Consider the following 21,520-nt stretch of genomic DNA (forward strand, 5'->3'; position numbering starts at 1 on the left):
ATATGTGGGGAACCACCAGGATGGGTCCCAACCAGGCCAGCTCCTTCAAGTTGGCCCAGTCAGCACCTGGGCTTCACTCTTTCAGGCTTTACCCACTTTGGCAGCTTTCTGCCCAGGGCCATCGGCGGGCAGTGACTCAGAGATGCTGCAGGAGGGAGTAGAAACAACAATGTGGTCACCTACTGTAAAACCCAGTCAGCCACCCCAGCCCCGATTTTCCATGCATGGGTAACCCTGCTAACCCATGCCCCCGGTCAACACCAGGATGCCGTCCATGGGCCTCAGCTTCATGAGGTGCTACTAAAAATACTGTCTGCCTGAGAGGTGAGAGAACTGGCCACCAAGCACCCCATGGCGGTCTTGTTTGCTTCTGCAGACTGGTCAACAAGCCCTGAAGTTGGGTTAAAGCTCAGTGGGTGGTGGGAGTGGGCTGTGCTGGGGAGCAGACCGGCCAAGGTTGAGAAAGAACAAAGAGAGAGGAGAGGGCCTAGGGGGAGCACGGAGCCTGTGCCTGGCAGCCACCTCCTGCTGGACCCCTGGAGGCATGCTGCTCAGCCCTCCCAGTTGAAGTGCTCTCTGGGGCAGAGGGGCGGGTGGTGGGCCCAGATGTACTGGGTTTTCCTAATGGATAAAGTCAATTTTGTGACTGAAAGGCTAACCATGGAATCTAATCACACAAATGAGAATTTGGCCTTCCCTCATCAAAACCACATGGGAATTCCCAGGAACTATCCAGGAGATTCTGATTCAGTGGCTCCAGTGAGGACTGTGAGTGAGTGAGTCAGTGATTGATTGATTGACTGATTATTTATAACAAGAATGCAAGACCTCTAGAAGAAGGCCTGGAATTAGAAAAAATTAGATCCACAAATGGTTACAGATCTTTTCTGTGTGTAGAGCAGCTGGAATTCCGGCCTCATCAGGCCAAATCACTCAAGGCTCAAATCACTCTGAGGCTGGCCTACAAAAGGCCTCCCATGAAGTGCCCTGGAGAGCAAGAAAGAACCCTGAGCTCATCCTGTGGAAGGGAGTTCCTCATCCAAGGGGCAATGCTGCCACCTGCTGGCTAGTTCTAGAAACGTCTCCCATTTTCCAGGTGCCTGGTGTAAACAGGTGAGAAGCCAGGTGACATGGCCCTGCCCTCCCTCTTGTTCTGCCTTTGAAAATGTTCTATTTCTATTCTGAGAACTACAGCATCCCCAGATCTTGCACCTCTTCTGTCTCCTCTCATTTAAGCCCATGTTCCCTGGGAAGCCACTAGTCAAAGGCAGATCCTGTTAATCTGATACCTTGCCCTGAATTCCATTCAGTTTAGCACACACTTGACATGAGCCAGGTGTGGGTTGGCCACACAGCGGAAAATAATGGAGGGCCTTTTGCAGAGGTGGTGATTCATGAAGATGGAGAATTCTTTTCCAACGTGACGTCTGAGCTAAGTCCTAAGCATAAGCGAGAGTCAGCCAGGTGAAAAATAAAAAGGGAGATTCCAGGCAAAAACACTAGCACAATAGGATATTCTGGCCATTTGACTATAGAAACTCAATTGTTTTATTTTTAATCCACTTCTTTGCCCCAAAATGATGGAAGCACAAACATTGCCCCTCAATTTCTGGCCAGGTTTCGAGATTTAGAGAAAGGAAACAAGTTTTCCGGTTGCTAAAATTAGATTCTGGGTTTTAGAGGTCTCCAGGTCTGTTGTGACAGTACAAGAGGCAGGTCTAGGTTTGAGAGAAGAAGCCACATAACCAGGGAAGACAGCAGGCAGAGACACTTTCTCTCTACTAGAGAGTTCTCCTGGCCCGTGTGGGGAAGGGCTCTAAGTCACCACCCACAGCCTGGTCCTGCAGTGCCCCACAGGGGTATCCAGGCCCGGAGGGAAGTGGCCGCATACACTGCATTTTCAGCCTTGCAAAGAATCTCCAGGTTCTGAGAATGGCAGGGAAGCATCCCTGAGCCAGCAGACCTATGAGCCCCACGCTGAAAGAGCCCCAGATGTCTCCGTGCTAACCCTTGTTGCTAAATGCCCAGCCACCAGGCCCCCTCAGCCCATGAAGGACTTGGGGACCTCGACATAGGCTCAGAAACAGAGAAATACAAATTTAAACCACAATGAGAAAATAAAGGAACTCAATGTTCTTGCATGCCCGCTGTGCAGCAGATTCATACTGGTCATAGGCACAGGAAATACCAGGACGTGGCATCAGAATAAAACGGAGAAGGTGTACCTATTGTAAAGCTGGTTGATGAAACTCTCTGGTTGGTGGGTAGGAGGCCAAGAGTCTAGGACATTCTGTAGCTCTGGTGGTTCCAGGATCCTAGCCAAATGTTCTCTCCCAAATGGCATGAGGCCTTATTTGTGCCCTAGAAGGTTGTGGTTGTCTGCCTCCCGAGTGCCACCTCTGCACTTATTCTGGGGCCAAACACAATGGAGGCCAAATTTGATCACATTCTACTTCCGCTCATAATCCTTCCGCAAAAGAAGTCTATACCTTCTAAAGTATATCCTTTTCAGTGTCCCCTCCCATACCCTCCAGGATCGAGCCCAAGCTCCTTAGCATGTTCTACAGAACCTGCTTGTCCCTCAGGCCCCCATTTGGCCATTTTCTGAATCCCCACTTCCACCAGAATGGCCGAGTTAAGGCCTCTGTCCTGTGCTCCCACATCTGGGTTGCTCCCATCATGGCCCTGAGTACACTCTCAAACTACCTGCTCCCTTCTTCATTTGTCTCGCCACACTTTGGGGTACCTGAGGACAGAAACTGTGTGTGGATCACAATCACTTCTACAGTGCCAGCACAGCACCCTTATTTCAAAGGGGGTATTCAGCAGGTTTTCTTAGAGGAGATCCTCTCAACATGAGACCTCAAGGATTGGGGTGCAATTTCAAGAAGAGAAAGCATGGCACCAAATGCAAAGGCCCTGGGGTTGGAAAGAATGTGGCGTGTCTAAGAAACATGCTAAGGACACTGTGGCTGGGATGCAGAGAGGGAGGTGAGCAGGTGGCATGGAATTTGGTCTGTTAGGTTCTAAGCGATGTGGGAAGTCATTGAAATGTGTTAAGCTGGATAGAAACATTATCCTATACCCACCACTTCTCTTTTTGCTTTCACTGAACACAGGCTCTCTTCTGAGAACGGTTCCCGGCAGCCTTCTCCAGTGGTGCTTAGTTTTCTCCACCACATCCCTCCTACCACTGGGTGGGGCACCCGCCTTGTCTTCCTCACTCCTTCTTGCTGTTGCAAGCTATTCTTCCTCAAAAGTTCCCAGCTGTGAAGATCAAGTCGTCAGCCTGCAGTGCCCACCACCCCTCAAACCCCAGATGACTACCCTTCATTCCTTCTATGGCACTTAGCACCAGGCTCACTGTCACCATCTGTCATCAGTCTTGGGACTATAACTCCATGGAACTGGCTTCTTAGTTCCCTGGGTGTTTCTCCCCCAGTGATGTCCTCCCAATGGCATCTCAAAGACTCAAGAGCCTGACATCGAGAGTAACGGCATCCCTGTCAGAATCTCAGCTAGGTGCGTCTTCCTCTCCGACCAGCACCTATCTCCTCCTGAAATCCCATCACTGGCAATCCTTCATCTCAGTGAATGGCTGCCTCTCTTACCTTCAACTCATGCCCCACTCCCCTCCTGTTCTCTCTCCCTACCTCACTTGGCTCAAATTCCATGGTTTATCACTTCAATTACTTCTTTCTTTCATATGCCCTCATCCCCAATGCCCCTCTTTTGCTTCACTCTTTTGTTTGGCAAAACTCTGATCTAGTTAACTGCACCTCTGAGTCTACTCCATGCCTGTGCCCACAGAGTGGACCACGGCAGCAGGAAAGTGCACATCCTCACACTCTTCCTGACTGGCCATGACAGCTAACCTCAGGTGGGCCTATAATGCTGCCCGACAATCATGAACCCATGCACCGTCCCACATTCCTAGACAAATACTTTATACCTTCTTTTTATGCAGGTCCCCCACACCTCCTGCCCCACCTGCCATCTTAGCCAATGGCCTCACTTCCTATTGCACAGAGAAAAAGCAGCCCTAGAAAGAGCATTCCCTCAAGCTCCCACCTCTACATCTCCCCACACACCTCTGTCTGTGTCTATGTCCTTTAACGTTCCCCCTGTTCTTGTGGATGAGTTGCCCGCTCAGCTCAGAGGCTGACCCTTGCTTGGTCCTGGACCCCACCTCCTCTCACTTTCTCAACGACCAGAAGTTCCCTCCGCTCCTGCCTCAGGCTGTTCCCATGCTCAGCTCTCTCTACAGTGAAGCTCTTTGAATGGCCTGTCTATACTCATCGGCTACAATTCCTCTCCCGTCTGCAATCTACTCCAATCAACTTTTGAGGCCCATATGGCTAAATCGAATGGTAAAGTCACAGTCTTCATTTAACTTCATTTAATGGGCTCTCAGCAGCATTTGACATAATGGTAATTTCCTTCTCTTTGAACCATTTCTTCCCTTGCTCTCCAGAACCTCACATCTTTCTGGTTTATCCTCAAGGCCCTGTGTTCTCTGCTTTTCATCTCTTTTGCTTTTCATCTCCCCACTTCTCAGACTCTGTCCTTGGACTTCTTCCCTTTACTACTACTACCCTCTCTTGGTGACTCATATAATCATGTGGCTTTAAATGCAACCCATATGTTGATAACTCTTTAAATGTTATGTTCTACTAAGATCTCTATCTTGAATCAGATGCCTATATCCAATCCAGTGCTGATATCAATGATCTCTTATCTACCAGTTATCAATTATCTTTAGGCATTGCCCAAGCCTAAGCTCCTTTGATCCTTTCTTGTAAAATCTACTCCGAAACACCTTCCCCATCTCAGTTAACCACAGCACCACCCTTCCAGTTGGTTGGGCCCCAAATCATAGGGTGTCCCTGATACCTCTTTTTCTCCTGCTTCCACATTCAACCTATAGCCAAATCATGTTAGCTTGAACTTCAAAATATTTCTGGAATTTGACCATTTCTCACCATTCTGATCTAAACCACTGGATTACTGCAATGTCTCCTAACTGACCTTCTTGAGTTTACTGTTGCTCCCATGTGGTTAACACATTACTCACAGCAAAAGCCAGACTCCTTAAAATGCCCTGCAAGATCCTACACAATCTGGCCATGACTTCATCTCCTCCTTCCCCCCCCCCCCCCCCCCCCCACACTCACTCTATCCATCCACTCAGGCCTCCTTTCCCCCACAGTCTAGGCATGTTCCTGCCTCAGGGGCTTTGTACTGGTTTTTCCATCTCCTGCCTTCTCCCAGATGTCTGTACATCTTGCTCTCTCGCCTCTTTCAAGGTTTTGCACAAAAGTTATCCCTTTAGTGAGATCTAGCTCAGCCTAGCAATTCAAATTGCAATCCCCACACCCTCACTTCCAAGCCCCTTAACACTATTCAATTATTTCCATAGCACTTATCAACATCTCACAGACCCTATCATCTGATTACTATGTTTATTTTGGGGGTTTGGGGTTTAAGATTAAAAAGCAAAGTTTATTTCTCTCTCGTGCTACATGTTCTCTGAGGGTCCGCACAGAGGCTCTACCCACCGTAGCCATTCAGGGATCCAGGTTACTGGACGGTGGAGGTACCACCCTCTCAAATGTTGCTGGTTTGTCAAGAGAGAGAGAAGGGGGAGCTTGGAGTCTCATTGAGAAACACGCATGCCATGTCGGAAAGACACTCATACTTCATTGGCCAGGAGTAATCACGCGGTCCTGACTAACCACAAGGGGCCAGGGAATAAATCCTACATTATGCTAAGATGGGGGAAACTGGAAATATTTGGTGGACAACATCATATGATTACTAAGCAGTCAATATTTATTACATGAACAAATGAATCAATTTGAGGGAATGAGCTAGAAGCTTTTGCCCTTGATGAAGCCTTTATTGGAAATTGAGGAAAGGGGAGGAATACGATATAGGAGTCAGTGACTAATCAGATGTGTAGAATGTGAGAAAGTCTAGTCTGACTCCTAGGTTTTCAGTCTGGGTGAGTGGAGGAATAGTAATTGTGACTTTATTTTACAAAAAAAAAAAAAAAGGTAGAGAAGATACAAATGTAGATGTGTTCCCATGTGTCTGCTAGGTAGGCTGTAAACGAGACACCTGCATCTTGCCGTCACTTGTTGCTAGATAAGATATGACATTTGGCACCAGGTCTTTTGCTTAGTAAAGTGTTTATTCTTTGTGGTCAGAGGACCTGGGGACCTGGCTGGGAATCATAGGTGCCCTGTGCTCTGAAAGCACTTGCAACCTGTTATAGGGGCAGAGACCTGCAAAATGTGGGGAGCAAGGAGGGATTTAGGGAGATGCAAGGCACTTTGAACGTGTCGCCTCACAACGTGTCATCAGTGAAGTATTCTTATAGAATTTACCATTAAAGATACCCTACCCAGGATCATGCTCTTCCCAGAGCACCTGCACCTGGTGAGCCAGTGAGAAGGAGGTAGAAAGACCCGGCCTCTGGACATGGAGTGTTACTTGTGTCCTGGTTTTTAAATACAAATTCAATTTCTTTAATCGACACAGGGCTATCACATTATCTATTTCTCCTTGACCAAACTTAGGTAGTACATTTCTTTCAAGGAATTTTTCTATTCTAACCCATCAAATGTGTTGTGATACAGCTGTTTATAATATTTCCTTATTATTAATCTTTTAATATCTGTAGAATCTGTAGAGATGAACGGCTCCCAAGACTGATATTAGTAGGTGGTGTTTTCTCTCTCTCTCTTTTTTTTTTTTTAACATGATCAGTCTGACTAGAGGGTTATCAACTTTATTGATCTTCTCAAAGAACCACCTTTTGGTTTCACTAGTTTTTTTTTCTATTGCATTTATTTTCTCTCTTAGTTATTTCTGCCCTTATCTTTATAATTCCCTTTATTCTACTTTAGGTTTACGTTGATCTTCTTTTTTCTAGTTTCTTGAGGGGGAAATTGAGGTAGTCATTTTAGACCTTTCTTCTTTTATAATAGAGAACTTTTGTGTAAGTGTAAGTTTCTAGTGGCTTGAATTTGTTTCTGTTTTGTTCACTGATAAAACTGTAATGTCAAAAACTGGAATTGGTACATAGTAGGTGCTAAATATTTGTCAAATTAATGAGTTAATGCCTCCTGTCTACCCAAAACCCTCTGAAGAGTTCCCATGTTATTCCAAAGAAAGCCAAGTCCTTACAGAATCCCTTCTCTGACCCCTGTTCTTGCTGTCCCCCCCCCCCCCCCCCAAGCTACATCCCCTTCTTTGCTGTCCCTCAGACAAGCCTGGCAGTATCTGAGCTCAGGGCTTTTGCATTTCCTGTTTTTCTGCCTGGAATCCTCACCCCCACCCCATTTCTCCAGGTAACAAATGATGTTTATCTTTGTGCCAAGAGTTTCTGCCATCTCTCATCCTCCCTTCCCCTGTGGCTCCTCCTGGATGAAGAAACTTGGCCGAAGAGCTGAATCCGGATACTTTGGGTTCTCATTTCCACAGCAGCCCTGCCTAGAATCCTCACTAGAATCCTGTGCCCTGAGCCCATGAGCCCCATCACCTTGGGGTGCCTCATCAAAATCAGGTTTGTTTCTGCAAGGCTGAGGACTGGAATTGGCCGAAGCACTTTCACCTCATGAGGCACAGCCACTAGGAGGTTGTTGATACAAGAGTTTAACTTTATTCATTTTACAAACAAGGACATAATTTGCCTCACTGTTTTCAAATATAATGGCATAAAACTGTGCAAAGTGTGTCTTTATATTTTTATAATCGCTTATAATTTTGTTTGTGTTTTTATCTCCATCTTCTACCCACACCCTCTGAGTAGGCTTGCCAGGGGTTTTTGAGACCTTTCCACTGCTGGGGTATGGTGCAGGACCACTCCTCAGTTCGTTCTAGCCAGGAGACTCCACACGGAGGGAGTAATGTTGCATTCCAGGGGCCCTAAAAGGAATTTCTTTCCAGAATCTCGGCTGCACACCCAGGGCCAGAGCACGAAGAAGAGAGGTTCTGTCCAGTTACGCTCCCTGCTGCAGTTGAAAAAGGAAAGAGGAGGTGGGTTTTTTTTTTTTTTTTCTTTCATGGAAACCTCAAACGCCTCTCCTGTGAATTACCTCTGTGTTCAGGCAGCCGAGCTAGACAGCTGCGAGGAGAAGCATGTGTGTTTGGCGGGGGCCTTGGAAAGAAAAGGCCCCTTGTACCGTGGCCAGCGACTGGAGGTGGTGTGGCCAGGAGGACAGGGGAGTTGGGGAGCCCCGCAGCAGCCGCGCCAGAAGCCGGAATCCCAGTGGCAATGCTCAAGTGGGCCGGAGGGGGAGCCCGAGAGCCGAGACGCCCATCCCTGCGCAGAGGCGCGCAGGGAGGGCTGTGCCCCAGAACACAGGGCCCCAAGGAATATGGTGTGAAATTCCTGACAGTAGTGAGGCCCCTTCCCTCCCCTTCTTTTCTTGGCATACTCAAACTCATCCTTCAAGGCCCAACTCAAAAGACGTTTCGTTTGGAAAGACTTCCCCAAAGCCCAGGCAAAGCCAATTCCCCCTCCTCCTCCTTGCAACCCGCAGCATTGGCGGCCCAAGGTGCTCCGGGTTCTCCAGCAGGCTTCGCAGGGCTTCGCAGGACCTGGCCTGGTTCCCCTGCACCAGCCGGGCTCAGCGCCTGGCTCAGAGCAGCGCTTCTCGGTGTACCTGGGACTCATGCTTCAGGATCCTGCATGGGCTGGTCGCAGTGCGGACTCCGGGATCCTCCTGGACCTGAGGAACCCCTGGGGAGTGTGCCCCGGAATCATCATATTTAACTAGATGCCCCAGTTATTCTTCTGCACAGCAAGACTGGCACAAAGTACAGTGTTTTTGACCAAGAATCAAAGCAAACCAGACTAAGAAACACAGTTGCCATCACAACTCCGCATATACAAACTAAAACTAAAAAAAAAAAAAAAAAAAAAAATACTTGAAACTAAAGTTTTCCTTACGATGTGTCAGATATTCTGATATATTTTATATTCTACTCTGTTCTGTTTTACTCCATTCTATTCAAGCAAGCACGTTGGGTGTGACTCACTAAAGTGATTCCCTGGCCTGGTCACAAGTTTTGTCCCTCAGTTTGGAAAACATAGAGTGAAGCCCACCAAATGTTTGATGAATGAATAAATGCAAGACGGAGCAACCAAGCAAATGCTTGTATCTCAGCAACTGTAAAACAGAGGGGCTGCGTTAGATAATTTCTAAGATCTTTTCATTCAAAATTCTGAGACCCGATGCCTTTTCTTCAATTTCCAACAGCTTCATCATGCCCTAGGGCTGGTGATCTTTACTTACAGCGATTCCCACTGATAGAAGAGTACAGTGGGTTCTATTTCTGTGTGTTCATTAAGTAAGGACATGCAGTGCCTTCCCTTCTAGCGTCCCCAGGCTTGTTGTCTTCCAGCCTGGAAGGACCGGCAAAGGCAGGAGGCAAACCTAATAGTATAGGAGATTCCTGGAAGTCCTGTCTGTGGTGTTCTCTCCTTGTCTTCCACGTGGTCCCAAGGTTAAGGTGGAATAGAAGAAATCTCTGTGGCCTGGAAGGGTGTGTTATCCCCAGGGCAAAGAAAATGTGCTACTATATCAATAGAGAGAGTGAATGTTTGAGTGTTTGGCCAGTTGTGTTCAGAGGGCCGTGAACCTCAGAGATTCCCATCCTGCAGCTGATATAGCTCATCCTCCTACAGTGTGGGCCAGGGGCTTTGGTGTTCATCTGGGAAGGCCACCACAGCACAGGGTGGGTCTTGAGGAGCCAGAAGGGGGCTGGTCTTCGTGGAGAGTCACCAAAGAGGTTCTGGTTCAGTGGTACCTGGTTATAGCTCATCTATAGGGCAAGGCCTCAGGAGAGCTGGAGGAGAGTTCTTGTGGAGACCAGAGGTGGGGTTCTCCGCTGTTTTCTTTCTTTCTTTCTTTCTTTCTTTCTTTCTTTCTTTCTTTCTTTCTAGATTATTTATTTTGAGAGTGCAGGGGAGGGGAAGAGAGAAAGGGAGAGAGAGAGAAGCCTAAGCAGGCTCCACAGTGTTGAGCTGAATGCAGGGCTCAGTCTCATGACCTGAGCCAAAACCAAGATTCAACACTTAGTCAACTGACCCATCCAGGCACCCCCTACTGCTTCCTGATGTTTGGATTATAGCAGAGGCTAGTTCCCCCCTCCCAAATTTTATTATGATTATCTAATATTGGTAGAGTCCTTGCACTCTGCAAGCCACATCATCTCATTCAATCCCCACTACTCTGTAAGGTAGATAACTATTATTAGCCTTAATTTATAGATCAAGAGGCTGAGACACAGAAAGGGTAAGTAACTGGCCCACACTCATGCAGCAAGTGGTAGAGGCAGGATTAACTAACCCACACAGCCTGACTCCAAAGCCTGCATGCTTGGTCACTACACTGTGCAGCCTTCACCAGGGGCAGGTGGATTTGTCAGCCAAGGGTGGTGGTGTCCGCCTGGTGCTCTTCTGCAGGAGGTGCTGGCAAGTACTGGCATTCGGAGTCATCACCACGTCTTGTCATCCTGTCTGGAGCACGCACCTCTCACCCCGTCATTGATTACATGTGTTGTGTGTAGCACATAATGAAGAGCCCAGGCTTATGCTCTTATGCCCAGGCTCACTGCTCTGGGGATGTCGTTGAAAGCCTGTTTGACTAGCCTGTCAGTGGGGATGCTTGGGACAAGGAGACCAAAGTGAGCCAGAAAGATGGTAGCTTTCTGGTGGCAGGTAAAGAAGGAAAAGCATTCTAGAGGAGCAGGGATGGTTAAAGACATCAAGCTCCCACCAGCTGTACGATAAAAATAATAATACATCTTATTAAAAAACCACTCTATGGTTGACATTGGACTAAATTCTTTAAAAATATTGTTTTAGGGTATTTTCACAAGCCTGTCAATGAAGGTATTCTTATTCTCATTCTACAGAGAACCCAAGACTCAAAGAAGGTAAGGAAACTGATCAAGGTCATCTAACAAATAGAATTGGGATTCGAAGCCAGATGTGTCTAATCTAAGATCATGTACCCAGTTCCTATTCCACCCACAATTCTGCTTCTCGCTTATATACTTTTATTCAACAAAGTTTCATGCCTGAGAGAAAAACAACACTACTGTGCTTGGGACACTTAAGTGGTTCCATTAATCTTCCTCAAGGATGACGCAGGGCTGGTGCAAGAAAGCAGATTGGTGACAGCTGGTGGCAGAGCATGGGGAAACCCGCAGGGGAGAGGGTCCAGGCTTCAGAGTCTCATCTGCAGAACTTGGGAAGACTCTCGGGTCCTCTCAGAATTACTGTCTGACCCAGTGTCCAGACTCAGCCATGGTTCACCAGCTCAGCAAGGTGCCAAGCACCCTCCAGGTAGAGGGTCAGTCTCGTCCATTTTCTACCCATGTCACTCAGTTCCCTTCAGCCATCCATGTAGTTCAGACACTGCTGGGCCCCTACACGGTGCCTAGTGGGGGCCAGGTGCCTTCCTTTCTCTTCCTGCCTTGTGCTTTTCTCTTCATCTCTGCTTTATTCCCTTCCCAGATAAGCAGGAAGGGGGGCCCTTATTTTCACCACTGCCAGTCAGGGCAGCTCTGGGACAATACCAGATTTTTAAGGTAGACTTGTTAATAACAAATAAGTAAAAACAATGTCTCCCTTGTTTCCACAACATAGGATTGAGCAGAATGATATAAATTCCAAAATTTCTTTAAAAGGTGGGGAAAGATATGGTCCTAGGGGAAAGTCCTTTCACTCCAATGCCTGTGGTCCTTACAGAGACTGTTGGGAAGACTGGATGAGACAGTGAATATGCTTGTGCTATCAGAAGTGGAGGCATCCAGGAAACAAAAGGGATCTGAGCAGCAGGTTGACCAGTGGTCTAAGCAGGACCCAGAGTACAGTTCTGAGACCTGATCAGTGCCCTGTGCACAACTCATCAGGATGGCGAAGTCTCATATATAGAAAAAGTGTGCTCCAATTCAAAGCAGGATTTTTAAGATGGCTAAGGGGACATCTCAGGGTAGGTGATTCAGGGAGATATAATGCACACATTATTTTTCTATGTAGGTAGCATCTGGGCCACTCCTTACCCCTTTCGTTGCTAGGTGGCCTACATACTAGTGAGATGATAACACCAATGTGCCTTGAAAACCAAGGAGGAGACAAAGTGGGCAAGTTAACATGGAAGGAAGTCCCATGGTATATGGTAATTAATTATTTGTTACAGTTTCTAGAAATAAAGCATGATGAGAAACAGGCTGTTCAGGCTGGACACTAACAGGTAGGCATTCAATGGAACCATTGTCTTCTTAGGCAGCTGTACTGAGGGAAGAGATCTTCTGGGAGAGTGACTGCAGTGACCTCACATACACAGGTTACATGGCCTCGGGGTGGAGGGACTAAGTTTTCAGGAGGAAATGAGGGTGGAGCCAGGCAAAGGCCAACCATGCAGACTCTAAGGGGTCAGTGTGTGGGTCACTTGTCCTGTAGTGGTTAAGAATGTGACCCTAACAGCTCAGAATCGATCACACCTTAGATGTGACCTTAGATAATGCACTAAGCTGTCTGTGCCTCAGTATCCTCAATCTGTAAATGGGAATACCATCGACAGGAGCCACTCCATCAAAATGTGGTGAAGATTAATGGAGACACCGCATGTGGTATGTTAGCATAGTGTTAGCACAAGGAAAGCTCAGTGAATGTACATCATCGCTGTGAAGCTGCCGCGGGGAGGGACACATGCAGGCTGACCCCAGCCCCAGCTCTCACCACCACAGGCCCCTCCTGAGGAATTGAGCCATTTCCTTGTCAAAGGTGTCCAAAGCCCAACACTATACAATATGGCCACCTGAGAAATTTTGAGCAAGTGTTGGGATGCAGGTTGGTGGTAACAGAATCTGCTAAGTTGCTGTGGGAGACATTTTACTTTAAGGGTCTATTTTCCCCCATCCTACACCATCCCTGCCAACACCAATGGTTCTCAACCTTTTTGGGACCATGGCCCCTTTGAGAAATATGTGATTGCTAAGGATCTTCTTGCTCAAACACTGCATATCCACATAGCTGTAGCATTCTTCAGTTTATTTCAGGGGTTCTATGGATATGAAGGTTTGAATCCTGTTCTAGACTTTGAGACTCAAAGACCTCGAGGCATCTCTGCTGTCTGCCTACTCCCTCTGAAGCCACAACTATACAACTCCAAGGTGAAGATAGACCTGCTTTTCTGGATCATACTCTGAAAATTGCTGTTCAGAAAAATGGATGAGGTGTCAGTATTGCTGTCAGAGTTGCAGCCTAATGAGGCCACTGGGATCAAAAGGAGCCCGTTGAGCCATGTCTTCCCTAGAAACAACAGCATCAGTAGTAACAATGAAGGCAGTTGACTTTTCTGGGCACAGCTATGTGTGAGATACTGAGCTAAACTCTTTACATGCATTAGCATATTTGATTCTCCAAGACCCCCATGATGAGGATGGCATTATCTGATGCCATCAAATGGGGATTCTCATTTTACAGATGAGAAGCTAAGGCACAGAGTGATTAAGTAACCCACCCAAAGTCACACAGCTAGTGAGTGGTAAGGTAGGCCAGTCCCACAACCCTGCTGTCAACCAGTATACTTTTTGGCTACTCAGGGACATCACAGGTACCATACTCCCATCTCCTGTTTTAATGTCCTGAGCTTTCACTCTAGTAAAGACACATTAGATGTGAGTGGGTGCAAGTTCTGGAAAGAGTGACTCTCATATCCTGGGCCAACCTTTTTCTTCAAAACGAACCTGCATGGGAGCCAATGCTGAAGGATGGAGAGAGGTCCCAGGCGGGCCTGGTATCCATGAGAATAAGGAGAGAAAACAATCTCCCTGCATCCCACCCCGCCGTGAAATTGTCATGGGCATGTTTGAGCCGATGAGTACTTCAAAAAATTCTGGGAACACCCCTTTGTCAAACCACAGCTCTACAAAAGGCACGCACCAGAATAGGGGAGGTTGTGCACCCTGTCCTGCCTGCCGGGGAAGGAAAAAGCATGCTTTCCCCAGGAAGGTTGCATGTGACAGTGGCCTATGGACATATCAGGGCAGGACTGAAGGATGGATTTCTTGCTCTGCTGGGGAGAAGGAATGGGAGTGAACAGGAAGGAAAGGCCACCTGCAGGAGGACTGAGCAACCTTTCTGAGGGAGGAGGGGAGAGGGAGGGAGGCTCTGGCAGGAGGGGAGGCGGGAGCAGAGGGAAGGCAGGACCTTTCAGGCAGTGAGAGAGGGCAGCCCCACTGTATTTCCCAGGCTGCTCTCTGGGATGCAGGCAGGAAGGTCGAGTGTATTACACTGGCCCCACCTCCTGAAGCTCTCTCTGCAGCTGCTGGACTGGACACAAAAGAGTGAGGGACAGAGACACCACCTCCGCTGATTTGTACCAAACTCTGGTTCCAGTGGCTGAGAGGCCACATGTGACAGAAGTCAGGGTGGGGGACCCACGCAGCTGTGTGCATTTCCCAGGTAAGCAACTATTTGTGTCAGAGCCAGAGGTAGAGAGCAAGGCCTGAAGGCAGAGGAGAAGGCGGGAGGTGGCTGCCCGGGGATGGACCCAGAACTATCGATAAGTTACCTTATTGATAAGTTACTATCTATAAGATTACCTAACTAATCTATAGAAGGCAAGTAGGAAGAGGGGCAGGGGCCAGCGCCAGAACAAGCCCTCAGGCCAGGCTTCTACAAGGTGTCCCTGTCTGAGGTAAGTAAGGCTTACATTTGGGCCACTTCTGGCCGGCAAGTGTGGTGGGAGTTCCAGGGCAGGGCTGTGCTCTGACAGCCTCTGGGGGTCAGCAGATCTGGAGAGCAGAGGCACCCGCCACACCATGGCATCAGTGTTCTTCCAGACCAGGAATGTTTGTGTAGGCTTTGCCAGAAAGCCCTCCCCTGGGCCCCTGCCTTCCTGTCGGTCTTCTTGGTGGTCAAGAGAGAACCTCTGGAAGCTACAGAAGGAAGAAAACAGGATATATTCCCTAGGGCTGTGGCTTCAGACAGGGGAGGGACTCCCCACCTGAAAAGACAATCTCCTGTCAGGCTTCTGAGAAGCTGTGAGCTGGCGGAGCGTGCCCTGAGGAGGCTCACCTGTGGCCCAGAAGAAGGGGAACGAGACACGTATGTAAAACAGGGTCTGTGTGCTGGAGGGGGGTTGGGGGCGGGCAAAGTAAGAGGTCTGCAAGCAGTTCCGTATGAACGTGCACAGAGTGTTGTCCCAGAGAAAGAAAGAAGCTTAAGAAGTCTATCTCAATCAAATCCAGCATCCCTTTGCTGTCCCTGCTGGTGGACCACCGTCCCTGATCGGGCATGCTGGCCTGTGCTGTGACCCTTCTACTGACTAGACACACACACACACACACACACACACACACACTCTTCTAAGAACCAGTGTGCTGAAAATACATCCAGCCTGGTTTCCTTTCGAGGGATATGCTAGCCATGACATGGTAATGCTCTGACATGGTAATGGGAATAGAGCAGAGAGGTCTGAGGGAGGGAGTGGTCCCTGGCTTCAGGTCACAAAGGGACATTAGATGCTGAACCCCAGCCACCATTGCACCATGTGCTCCCTCTGTCTGCGGCTTCCAGGTACAAGGTGAGGGTTCCCCCGGTTTGCTCCCCTCCTATAAGCGCGCACACACACACACACACACACACACACAATAACTGGGATTATGATCAGGCAGGAGCTGGGGGAAGGACAGTTTGATGAGCTGGGGCTAGGACATGACTTTATTGTGTGAACCTTGACCACCAAACTATGACTGTCCATCTAGACACCTCCCAGAAGTCCCGCTTGGGTGCAGAGGAGCTCATGGTACAAGGGACAATGCGCTAGTCATTGAATGCCAGCTGCATGCAGGAGCTTCCCACAGACTACACAGTAGGGGTATTACCTTCCATCTTTCAGAGGAAGAAAAACAAGGCTCTGAGACCCTAATTGATGCACAAGCATATGCTTTTGAGTTTGATACACATCTGCTGAATGAATGACTACTCTTTGCTGGGGTAATAGAATGCCTCCTGCCATAGGGGGAGCACACTGGAGCCACACCAAGTGCACAGATCACTCCTCTTATCCCGCCCTAGACGCGGAAGGTGGAAGGTGGAAGGTGGGAGGTGGGAGGTGGGAAGTGGGAGGTGGGCGGAGGAGGAAAGAAGGAGCTTTCTGAAAGTAAATAGTGACTAATACTCTTGACCACCCCAGGCAACAGTCTCCACAGCATGTGTCCTGGCCTCTCTCTGCCGAGGGCAATTTGGGTCAACACGAGCAGGGAGGAGCCCAGTGGTGGGGCCCCGGAGCCAAGGTTCCTTGGCCTGGAAAACACAAGGCGCTTTGATGCCTACAGAAAGCAGTGGCTCTCCCCCAGGACGCTGTGGCTGCTCTTGGGCAGGGCCCTGCCCCAGGGAGGCCTCAGTCTGGAGGCCACATCTGGGAGGTAGGCCCTAAGGCTCAGGGTGTAACATGATGGCCTCAAGTTAAAGAGAAGCCTCAGGGCTGCTGTCTATGAGCAGTGTGGTCTTGGGCAGGTAGGAAACCTCATTAACCCTCACTTTCCTGGTCTGTAAAATGGAAAGATTAACAGTAACAGCATTCCTCTTAAAGGCTGCTGGAAAGAATAAATGAAATCATGCTTATGAGGTGCTCAGCATTCTGTCTGGCTCATAATGTCTGCCCAGAAAGTGGAACTGCTAGCATTATCCCCTCTGAGAGTCCCAGAAGGTTGCCTCCAGACAAAAGCAAACTCAGCCCTCTGGTCTGAAATTGCTCCCTGCCCCCGGGCCTGCAGGAGCCCGCTTCTCACTCCAGCGGCTCCTGTAAAATGTGTCACTCACACAAACAATCCTTAGTAAGCCAACCCCGGCAGGCTTTCTCTGTGTCTTCAAGCTAAAATAAAATCACTCAGAAAACAAAACTCAATGGCTTCCTTGTCTCATGCCTTGCTCTCAAAACCTTAAGTCTATGCTTCTCAAATCGGGGTACATGCATCCCTGGGGGCATATGGGGTTTGCCAGAAACACATGAGGCCATGGGATAAATATTGCATGTTTAAGGGGGAAAAGTTAAACATTTAAACCAAAGGTAACTTAAAACACGATCTTTGGAAAAAAAAAAAAGACAGTATTTAGTGGAAAAGAAAAAGAAACAGGGTAAATGTGTGTATAAATACATATATACATGTGTATATGATTTACTTAAATTAGAAATATGTAAATATAACATTGTATGTCAATTACACTTCAATAAAACTATTTCCGTAAGAATACATAAAAATGAGATATGTTAAACAAAAAAATCAACATGACATAGAATGTAAATTCTCATGACTGTTTAAGATGAAGCAATGTATTTTTTTAAATATAATTTATCGTCAAGTGAGCTAACATACATTGTATACAGTGTGCTCTTGGTGTTGGGGGGTAGATTCCCGTGGTTCGTTGCTTACATACAACACTCAGGGCTAAGACATTTTAAGGATAGTTCAAGTTTCTACAAGCACCCCCCCCACCCAGGGTGCATATGTTCACTGCCTCCCCAGCAGCTAGGGGCTCTTTATGGCAAAGGCCTGAGAAGCTCTGTTTAAGCAGGGAGGGGCGGCTGGGTATCTTCTTGGGTACGTCCTGACCCACCTTCCTGACCCACCTGCATTCTCCCAGTGGCTGCTCCTTATCTTTGGAGGACGTGGCCTCACAGCCCGGAGCCTGGGAGGTAGTCCGAGCTGACGCCACCGAGAGATGGCAGACTTGGACACGTGGCAGGGACATCAGGAGCCAGCCTGGTTTTCAGCTTCCCAGGTGGGCCAACAGTTTAAGAAGCCTGAGGAGGCCAAGACCTTGCTTCCTGCCCTGTCTTCTAGTCTTCCCCCGAGCTCATAGAGAAGCCACCTGGCCAGCAGCTGGGGTTTGAGCCCCCTGGACAGGGCAGGGCCCAGCTGGCACTGGGCAAATATCCTGCCCTTGCCACCCCTGACAACATGCTCTCCTGGGGCTTCTGGCAAGTGGACCATTAAAGTGATTAAGGATGGCCGTGTGGGTTTTTCGGGAGGGCCCAGCTCCCCCTTGCCAGTGAGGAGCGACAATGTGCCAAGCACAGCTACCAGCTGGAAAGAGACCTGTAGGGAGAACCTCAGTCCCCGTGGCCATGAAGGTGATGAAGTACATTCTTTGCGATTTCTCTTCATACCTCCCTTTTTTGCAGGTATCCTGAGCCAAGCAAAGGTTCTGTCTAGGAGGAGCAGGAATAGAAGTGCCTGAACATCATGACACAGGTGGACCCCCAGGACAGGTGGGGCAAGGTGTCTCCTCTTTGCAGCTTGACCGGGGAGGCTCATGACCCCCGGATGCTGAGCATGAGCTTAGAGAGTGAGGATGAGGACGGTGGGGAGGCAGGAGACAAAGGGAGCCCTAGGGGCCATGACCACCAGGCCTGTCCAAGAAGCAGCCCCCAAGTGACTCAAGACAATCCTGACTTGCCATGGGATCATCCATCCAGTGAGGAAGAGAGATTCTCTGGTTCCTTTAGTTCTGGGAGCCCGGGGAAGCAACCGATGGGGGTGCCTCGGAAGAAGGCCAGCTGGGGGAGAGATGGGTCAAAGATCACCCGGACCCAGGACTCCTCTGGGGCAGGCGTAGCTCCGGGGACCGTCCCCAGTGACCCCTCACACAAGTTGTTAGGTCCAGCGCAACCGCTTAGGGACTCACTACCTTCAGGTGCTGACGGAGACTCCACGGAAAACCTGGACGCTGCCTTGGGTGTCCCATCCAGCTTCCCTGATACTGGAAGGTATTTCTGTGCACAGAGGGGTGTCGATACCCCAGACCACTCCTCTCTCATGCGTTTCCCCAAGCCCGGTGGCAGCTGGGACCTCCCCACGCAGGAGACTCGCACACCAGCGCGGGGATCGGCCTCCCCAGCCGGCCTGGCAGCAGCGCTGAAGGCCAAAGCGCGGATGGGCAGGAAGGGCCAGAATCCCGAGGGCACGTGTGAGGGTGGGCAAAGGGAGGCGCACCCCTACAAGTGTCTGCGAGGAGGAAGGGCCTTCCAGAAGTCCGGCAGCCTGCTGAGCCCATCGCAGCCCCGAGGCACGAAGCCTTACGCCTGTGAGCTGTGCGGGAAGGCCTACTCCCACCGGGGCACGCTCCAGCAGCACCGGCGCCTGCACACGGGCGAGCGACCCTACCGGTGCCCCTTCTGCGACAAGGCCTACACCTGGTCCTCGGACCACCGCAAGCACATCCGCACCCACACAGGCGAGAAACCCTACCCCTGCCCGGACTGCGGGAAGGCCTTCGTGCGCTCCTCCGACCTGCGCAAACACCAGCGCAACATGCACAGCAACAACAAGCCCTTCCCGTGCGCGGAGTGCGGCCTGACCTTCAACAAGCCGCTGTCGCTGCTGCGCCACCAACGCACGCACCTGGGCGAGAAGCCCTTCCGCTGCCCGGCTTGCGACAGGGAGTTCGCGGTGGCCAGCCGAATGATGGAACACCAGCGCGTGCATTCGGGCGAGCGGCCCTTCCCCTGCCCCACCTGCGGCAAGTGCTTCACCAAATCCTCCAACCTGATCGAGCACCAGACCCTGCACACCGGCCAGAGGCCCTTCAAGTGCGCGGATTGCGGCGTGGCCTTCGCGCAGCCTTCGCGCCTCGTGCGCCACCAGCGCATCCACACCGGCGAGAGGCCCTTTCCTTGCGCCCAGTGTGGCCAGGCCTTTGCCCGCTCCTCCACCCTGAAGCGGCACCAGCAGATTCACTCTGGGGAGAAGGGCTTCCTCTGCGCCGAGTGCGGCAGGGCCTTCCGCATTGCCTCCGAGCTGGCCCAGCACATTCGGGTGCACAACGGGGAGAGGCCCTATCAGTGTGAGGACTGCGGCCAGGCCTTCACCAGGTCCAATCATCTCCAGCGGCACCGAGCTAAGCACAGTGCCGGCAAGAAGGAGCCCATCCCCTCCTCCTCTGATGAGTGAGGGCTCTGTCAGCTAGCTCTCAGGACGGTGAAGACACTGTCGACCTCATTACCTGGAACCCTCCTCCGTGGGCAAGCCCGTTCACATGGTATTGTCACATCGCCCCACTGGTCAGCCATTTCTCCCAGCGGGTCGCCGGCCATGGGGTGATCCATTTGATTTGTATGTTTGGTCTCTTTGTGTAAAAACGAACAGGAGGGCTGGTATCCCTGTGTGTGGCTTCATGTCAGTCTTCTGAACCTCAGAGGTCATATTCCATTGGAAAAGGATAAGAAAAAGTGGCAAGAGCTGGTCAAGAGTTGAGTTCCTTGGCTGAGGGATCTCGATGGATTGGGAATTATAGAATTCAATCGTGGGCACTGTGCGAGGCTCCAGAGATAAGTAAAGAAAAAGACTGTCGTGTCCTGCCCTGGAAGCCATATGCAAATACTAAGAAGGCATGAGGGTCTGGGTCTCTTGGGGAGAAAGGTACTTTTCAGTTTTTACATGAATAAAGGAATCCCCAGACGTGGTCTCTGTGAGCAACTCTTCTCAAGCAGCAAAGCCTCCCTGGGGCTAGCTCAGACCCAGCCAGACAGCATATTATTTCACTTTCCTCCCAAATTACTTTACCCTTGGGCAACGAGTCTTGGCTTTGAAGTAGAGAAGGTCTCTATCTTCAAGAGAGGGGAGCTTATGTTCTGTGTTTTGGAACCAGTTATTCTGGTTCCAGAACAACCTTAGCATCTGAAAAACGTCCATTCCTCTTTTCGGTCAAACTCAGTAACTGGATCCAACCTGAGTCTCACCCACAAAATTCACATGTGCCTCCTGTCTGGCCACCTCTTTTCCTGTTCCCACCCTGGGACCTTACCTCCTATGTAATAGAGAGTAATATGCCCATTTACAGACAGATATATAAAATTTCTCCATATGGGCCTGACCATAATTCAAGAAACCTTTTAGATTCATTGAAATCTTTGAGTATCATTAGCTCCAATTTGAAGTAAAAAAATAAAATACCTCTTGCCCAAGTGCCAAGTGTCTGTGTTTCAAAGTCATTAAGACCAGGTTTGGAAACCAAGATGACTCACAATTACTCTGTAATGAGGTTATTTGCAATTTGGATTACCAACAGCCATTCTCCATAATGTATTGATTTTCTGTAGTTTATTTTTATTTTTAAAACATTTTAAAATGTATGATTTATTTTTGGGAGAGAGAGAATGAGGGAGGGACAGAGGGAGGAGGAGACAAAGAATCTGAAGCAGACTTCAGGCTCTGAGCTGTCAGCACAGAGCCCGATGTGGCGCTCAAACCTGCAAACTGCAAGATCATGACCTGAGCTGAAGTCAGAGGCTTAACCAACTGAGCCACCCAGGTGCCCAATTTTCTACAGTTTAAGGTCAGTGGTTCTTAGTTCTGGACCTCAACTGTGAAGAATCCATGACCTCACAGAGTTCCCTTGATGCCTATGGGAAAAGAGCACTTCTAATCTTACCAAAGTTAAATAAGCTATTCCATAAGAATGTATAGTATATTCCTTTTGTAGCTATCA

At 49.3% G+C, this 21,520-nt stretch overlaps 1 protein-coding gene across 1 annotated transcript; it reads left to right on the forward strand.

Moving 5' to 3' along the window:
• The first annotated feature begins 18,276 nt into the window (after window positions 1-18,276).
• Window positions 18,277-19,983, forward strand: ZNF648 (zinc finger protein 648). The gene has a single exon (XM_030302946.1). The coding sequence runs from the start codon at window positions 18,277-18,279 to the stop codon at window positions 19,981-19,983; it is 1,707 nt and encodes a 568-aa protein (XP_030158806.1).
• Window positions 19,984-21,520: the final 1,537 nt, after the last annotated feature.

This window comes from Lynx canadensis, chromosome F1 (genome assembly GCF_007474595.2).
Source record: "Lynx canadensis isolate LIC74 chromosome F1, mLynCan4.pri.v2, whole genome shotgun sequence".
Taxonomy (NCBI): domain Eukaryota; kingdom Metazoa; phylum Chordata; class Mammalia; order Carnivora; family Felidae; genus Lynx; species Lynx canadensis.

Bases quoted from the DNA above. Each gene is read 5' to 3' on its own strand.
- ZNF648 (XM_030302946.1), top strand. From the start codon at position 18,277: ATGACACAGGTGGACCCCCAGGACAGGTGGGGCAAGGTGTCTCCTCTT.